At 40.8% G+C, this 6,464-nt stretch overlaps 1 protein-coding gene across 4 annotated transcripts in view; it reads left to right on the top strand.

Annotated features, from left to right (window-relative positions):
- Positions 1-2,829: 2,829 nt before the first annotated feature.
- The window catches only part of CNKSR2 (connector enhancer of kinase suppressor of Ras 2), a 202,547-nt gene continuing 198,912 nt past the window's right edge, over positions 2,830-6,464 (top strand). For all 4 annotated transcript variants that reach the window (XM_029283853.1, XM_029283852.1, XM_015814426.1 and 1 more), the window contains exon 1: positions 2,830-2,893. In XM_029283853.1, coding sequence (XP_029139686.1) covers positions 2,830-2,893 — 64 coding nt within the window. The remainder of the gene's footprint in view (positions 2,894-6,464) is intronic.

The following is a 6,464-nucleotide window of genomic DNA, read 5'->3' as shown; positions in this document are numbered from 1 at the left end:
AACGTATTTTTAAAAAATATTTTAGTTAGTTCCAAACACTATATTTATTCTTAAACGTAAAGTTAGAAGTAGATTCTGACATCTTGATACTAGGAATAAACTCAGTATAATGTTTCATTAATTCGTTCATTAGTTCATTGGTGTTTCAATGCTCTTCCTACTTTTTAAATAAGAACATATTGTCTTAAGATACTCCTATATATTTTACCTTTATGATAACTCTGTAAAGTAGATGAATCTGGGGTACATTACTGACACCTTTAAAGTTTCAACAGAATGTTACTGGCTAAATATAGTTTTGATTCTAGGTCTTTGTCCAACATTCAGATTGCTATACCACAATCAGTTTGAGGTTTGAGTCAGTCCAAATCCAGTTCAAATCATAAAGTGTGAATTGATGCTGACATGTGAAATTAGATTTTGAGAAACAGAATTCCCATAGTGTACATGGGAAAAGACAAATACAACTGCAAACATGGGGCATAAAATTTGATAGCAAACTGTAAAGCATGCCAACTTAAGAGAAATTGGTATGTAGATTTTGAGTTAAAACAGAATAATAAATATTCCTGGGTTCAAAGCAAATCTCTGACACACAGCCCTGGAACATTTGTTTATTATAAGATAAACCTACATAATAGAAAAATGTAACATTCACTAGCATTCATATACATATAGACTATGTTCCAATCAATTTAAAATGGTGCAGTTTTAAACTCTATAGCTTCAATAGGATGTGAAGCAGAACCCTCTGCTTGTTTACTCAGAAGTAAGTTCTGCTGTGCTATGTGAAAGATTGCAGTTTTAATCACAAGAGACATCAGCTGTTTTGTGACTATCATATTTAATATTCTGGCTTTTGGAAAACCTGATTCTAAACAATGATAATGAAAGCTAATGATTAAGCCCAGATTACATCTCTAGCTTGACCAAGGAACCCATCTTGAGGCTACTTGATAGAGGAGCCCTAAAAAAGTTATAAATCATATACAGGGAAGGAATGAGCATGCACCATGAAGAATTCAGATAAACTTGTTTTTCAATATAAATCTTGGTATAATAATCTGAAGGCCTTTAAGTAATATGATCCTATATGGTTCTCTTTTCTTCAATTATTTTTTTCCCCTTCTGGTCTTTTTCTTCACTCATCCCTTTCTCCTTCTCCACTGAACAAATACATTCCTTGTAAGGCAATGTAGCATTTCATCTTTATTCATCCCAAACTTTTTTTTTTTGCATGTTTATGGCAGATAATTAAGACCGCATTCTTCAAGATCTCATCCTTGTTTCACCTCTTTCATGCGGCATCTTTTCCTTCCACCTTTGATCCTGTGAAATCACTTTTGGAAGTTACTTTCTCTGATATTAACATCAGTGCTCATGCACTTACAATCAGGAATTTAGTATGTAATGAAATATGTAGACTTCCAAGAATTTGGAGATTCCACATAGCACCAATGGGAACATCTACTGTTGAATTTTAGCAATAGGGTCTGCTCTGAGAGCCACTAGTCTCCTGAAAGGGAATCCTCAATAATGGCGAAAGATATGGCTACTCGCATCAGAACCATTAAAAGACACCATTTATTGTTTAAAGTCTAGGCCAGGGGTAGACAACCTCGGCTCTTTTATGACTCATGGACTTCAACTCCCAGAATTCCCGAGTCAGCATAGCTGACTCGGGAATTCTGGGAGTTGAAGTCCATGAGTCATAAAAGAGCCGAGGTTGCCTACCCCTGGTCTAAGCCATGCTGAGCATGGAAAAATAGTTGGTTATTTCAAGTCCCGTTTCTGTAGACTAGTTATATATATAAGCACAAACACACATACACCGCATTCTCAGTGACAAATTTAAAAAGACCACAATCCACAACCCGCCGATCCCCTCCTCCTTTCTCTCCAGAAGAGCAGCAAAGTCAGGAAAAGCCGGGGGTAAGTCGGCGCCACGCTCCGTCAGATGTAATAAAACAGGTGCTGTACCTACCGCCACCGCTTCTGAACAGCTTTTGATCAGAGGCTTTCGCTCAGTCGGGGATCCTTTCCCCTCCCCAACCCCCACGTACGGGCAGGGAGGCGAGGGCAGGGCTGCTTTGTCGCCGCGGCGCTGGGAGAGGAGCGCTTTTTTAAAGCCATGCCTCTCTTCCATTGAAAAGGGGCCGCTCGCAAATCACACGGGCGACCCGCTCCCCAAGCAGCACAAGGGGCCGCTTGGCTTCAGATATTTTCGGCTCCAATCTCGTCATTTCCGCCGGTGGGGGGAAAGGTGGGGGCTGTGGAGGGGGAGGGGGGCAGAGAACGTGCGACAAGCGTGCAGCTTCGGAGGGAAAGCTGGCGAGGGAACAGCTCGGTGCAGGGAGAAAAAGGCGCGAAGGAAGCCCGGCGAGAGCGGCGGGCTGCGCCGCGGGGTGGCTAAGCCTCGCGAGCCTTCAGCTCCCACAGCAGCGGTCGGAGCAGCGCCAGGACCCGTTTCCAGCATCCTGGCGCTGCAGGTCGTGGGTGGGGGCGCGGAAGGCTGTAGGCGGCGGAGCGTGCAGCAGCCGCTTTCTCTGGCTCCCGCTGAAGCACCGACAGGAACGGAAAGCTCTAGAGGCACACACTCATCCACACGCGCCGCGCGCCCACGGAGGCAAGCAGAGAAGGGGAGCCTGGAGAAAAAGGAGAAGGCTGCTGTTTCGAGGCGCCTCTCACAAACGCGGCTTCGTCGTGTAAACGCCGGGAGCTGAATTCAACGCCCACCGCCCTTCGAGGCTACCCGAACTCTGCCTCGCTTCCCTCGTCTTTTCCGTGGCTCCTGAGAAGAAGCGCTTCTCTTAAAGTCCCCCCCCCCCCATGGCGCTCATTATGGAACCTGTTAGTAAATGGACGCCGAATCAAGTGGTGGATTGGATGAAAGGTAAAGAAAGAGCCTGGACGGCGGGGTTTCGCCTGTTGCTGAGAGAGTGGCTTGTGCTTATTGTTTCCTGCTACTAGTTTCTGGCTTCTAATTATTATTTTTCCTCCCTATGCCTGTTACGTGTTTGGTATCATTCGGTCGTGAGAGAGTTGAACCCCGGATAACAAATGGGTTGCAGCAACTCCTCGCGGGCTTTCTCAGCGTTAGATTATAAGCAGAAGGCAGAGCGGAGGCGAGCGCTCTGCTCTGGACGAAGTGCATTGCATTTGATTTTGCTTAGTTAGAGTCCCTCCGTTCCTTTGGGCGCCCCCGACAGATAGGCTTCGTCACTGTCGTCGCGGGAAGATGAGCGGAGCCCTCCCGAGCTGCTTTCGCGCATTCAGATTGCTCTATTCAGAAGGCAGGGTGGTGGTCGCCAAGTTTTTATTTCATCCAAGGTTTAAGGTTTCTGCATTTTTTCTTATGTCTCTTATTTTACTCGAGGGGTCCCCCTCCCCAATTTTCTGCCGTTGGTGCGCCTTCTTAGGCAGTGATCCAGCAGTTAAATTGGCTGGACTATTAAAACTTTTCATGAAGGCATAATCGAATCCTGCAAAAGATCGTTCGGAAACAATGGGGTTGAAAAATGCATTCTTGCGTTCTAAAGACGGAAGAAATAATCGTGGGAATATTTGTAAAGGGTCTTACAATTGATGGGGCGATGTAAGCCATGGGAGAACGGCCAATCCGTAAAGCCAGTAGGCAGAACCACATTGCAGAACGGTAAAACAATCCTTGGGGTGGGGTGGAGGAGGACGACTACAAGGGAGATAATAGAGACCAGGTGCCAGGACACAGCAGTGCCTCTTGAGGAGAGCGGCTGAAATGGCAGCATGTCATCATGTCACCCTGTTGGGGAACAGTGAATCCAGTGTCAGCATGAAGCTGAAACCACAACTGACATGGTTGTGACAACCTGAAAACAATGTTCTGGAATATTGTGGGGACAGCATTGGATTGGAAGCTGAGTGCCATCACAGATCTTGGAGGCAGGTACTTAGTGTCAACATAAAGGAGTGCTGTGGGGATTAATTTATCTAGGCATGTTCCTATGAACTCATGGAATATTCTGCAATAAGTGACAATCTGTATGGCATCCATTAGAACTTTACATGAAATGATTTACTTTGCTACTGTTGAATATGCCACTTGTTTTCCTTTGAAGTCAGTCATACTATTGATGCACTTGTAGCTTGAGAAGCCAGGCTGTCATTTCACTCTACTTATAAAGGAACAGCTGAGCAGTTACCACGCTCACTTTCAGCAACTGTCCTGTTTTAACTTTTATCCCAGCTGACATTCCTCCACTTCTTCTATTGGCATACTCTTTCATTTAACATCTGTATCAGTCAGCTTTATTTTGAATCTCTAAAAAAAATGTTTTTTTCTGTTTTATTACATTTACCAGAAACCGTTCTGCCAATTGTGATCAGCATGGCTTTTTAATAACTGAAGCATTGATCCCAGGCCATTGCAACCCTTATTAATGAGGATAGTAATTGCATAGATAATCAGCCCAAATATTTTGCCTTTTTTCACATAAAATTAGGAAAGTGTGATTCCATCCCTTACCACTTCAATGAAAGAGCTGAAATATATATTTGATCATAATGTGTAGGCCCCATTGAATACCTCTAATTTGTATCTGGCTACTTTGTAACTGTAGTAGCAAATATTAAATTAGTGGCTCAAGGCACCAGGCTAAAAACTTGGAAACCATTGAGTTGTAGTCCTGCCTTAGTCATGAAGCCAGCTGATGACTAGAAGAGTCACTTTTTGTCACCTCTAGGAAGAAGACAATGGCAAATCACTTCCAAACAAGAAAACTGTGTAGACTTGGCCTGATGGAAAGGCATAAACACTCACACATAGAGACAAACATAAAGTGGGAAAGTGTGGAAGTGACTAACATATTAGTAGCTATCGAGAGTGATAAATTTGCTTTTTCTACTTTCTAATACTTGCTTTTGTGACCAGTGATTTCAGAATATCAATAGGATTTAATGCCTTTTGAAGTAGTTAAGCTTGCTTCAGCTAGCAGCTTTTAATGATGAACATTGTTTTAGAAATTAAATGACATGATTTGAATGATATTTTCTATGAAATATATATTTATACACACACACACACACACACATATGATTGAAATCCTATAAGATTTGCTTATATTTTGCCTGTGCAAGATGCAATGAAAAAAGACAATTTATAATTTTGAATTGGATGTTAGGGTTAGCATAATTTTGGTAAGTGCCAAAATTATGCCTTTCATAATTATACCTAAAAAGATATGTGGTTGAATATAACAAGGGTTTAACTTTTTAAAACCTTTTTTTCATTTCAGTTTTTAAAATGTTTCCATTTTTCATTTTAAAAACTGCTTTCATTTTTCAAATGTTTTCTAAAGATGTTAATATTTAATATTTATTATATTGTTTTATATGTGGTTAGTTAAGGTCAGTTCCATCCTATCTGTTTCATAACAAGGTGCTTCTGTTTTATAGGGCGGGGTATAAATGGGATTAAATAAATAAATAAATAAATAAATAGTAAAGGAAAGCATTGGAAACCAATGTTTGGTTATGAAATGAATTGCTGAATATTAAATTATACTTGCCAAGTAGATGTAGGTATTGTGAAGCTTCACAAAATGCAAAAGCATTTGAGACTAGAATAAAATGAAAAATTTAAATCTAGAATAAAATAAAAAAAATGATGGAAAGTGAGGAAGGCCACTTAGTATTTGATAGGTGCCTAAAATAGACTAGTTTGTGGCTCTAATGGATAAAAGCAACTTGCTCCCATATCATCTTCAAATATCAATCTTTAGGTTGTGCTAAAGAGAGGACATCTTTCAAAAGTTTGTATGTTTATGAGGAGCTGCTATAGCTGGCTTCAGATCTCACAATATTGTTAGCACTTTTAAAATGAAAGGAATTACCCAGATTCTGTTTGCATAACTTACATAGTTGACAAACATGAACAGAAAAGATAACATTAGTTTCAATATTGAATTCACTTCCACAAATGAGCTTTCAATGGTAATAATGTCTTTAGAAATACTGTACAGTATATTGTTAATTTCATTGTCTTCACTAGATTTTATGCAAATGGTTTTATAAAGTATAGCTAAACCTTTTTATTTAGCTAAATAAGCATTGTGTCTGCAAATTGTTAGATATATGAAGGAAATGATTACAGGTTTTTTTTAAAATAAATTTTTATTGATTTTTCATTGAAAAACAAAAACATAAATCTTTAATCACAATATCAACCAAAAAAAAAATCAACACCAATCAATACATTCACGGACGTGTCCGGTGTCCCCCTTCTGCACCACCCTCTCACTTGCCTACACCTTCCTCCTCGCTATCCTACCACCACTCCTCCTTCCTCCCTCTTTCCTACCTCCCTTTCTCCCTCAACCATCCCGTCAGTGCAGTTGGGATACCACTGGGCACCTCCTTAAAAAATCATACATATATATACATATAAATCTATAATACCAACCTACCCCTTTCCCCCCTCCCCCCCC

The sequence above is a fragment of the Protobothrops mucrosquamatus genome, unplaced genomic scaffold (assembly GCF_001527695.2).
Source record: "Protobothrops mucrosquamatus isolate PMUCROS unplaced genomic scaffold, P.Mucros_1.0 scaffold250, whole genome shotgun sequence".
Lineage (NCBI taxonomy): Eukaryota > Metazoa > Chordata > Lepidosauria > Squamata > Viperidae > Protobothrops > Protobothrops mucrosquamatus.
The sequence above is the reverse complement of the archived record's forward strand: the minus strand, read 5'-3'. Positions and strand labels throughout refer to the sequence as shown.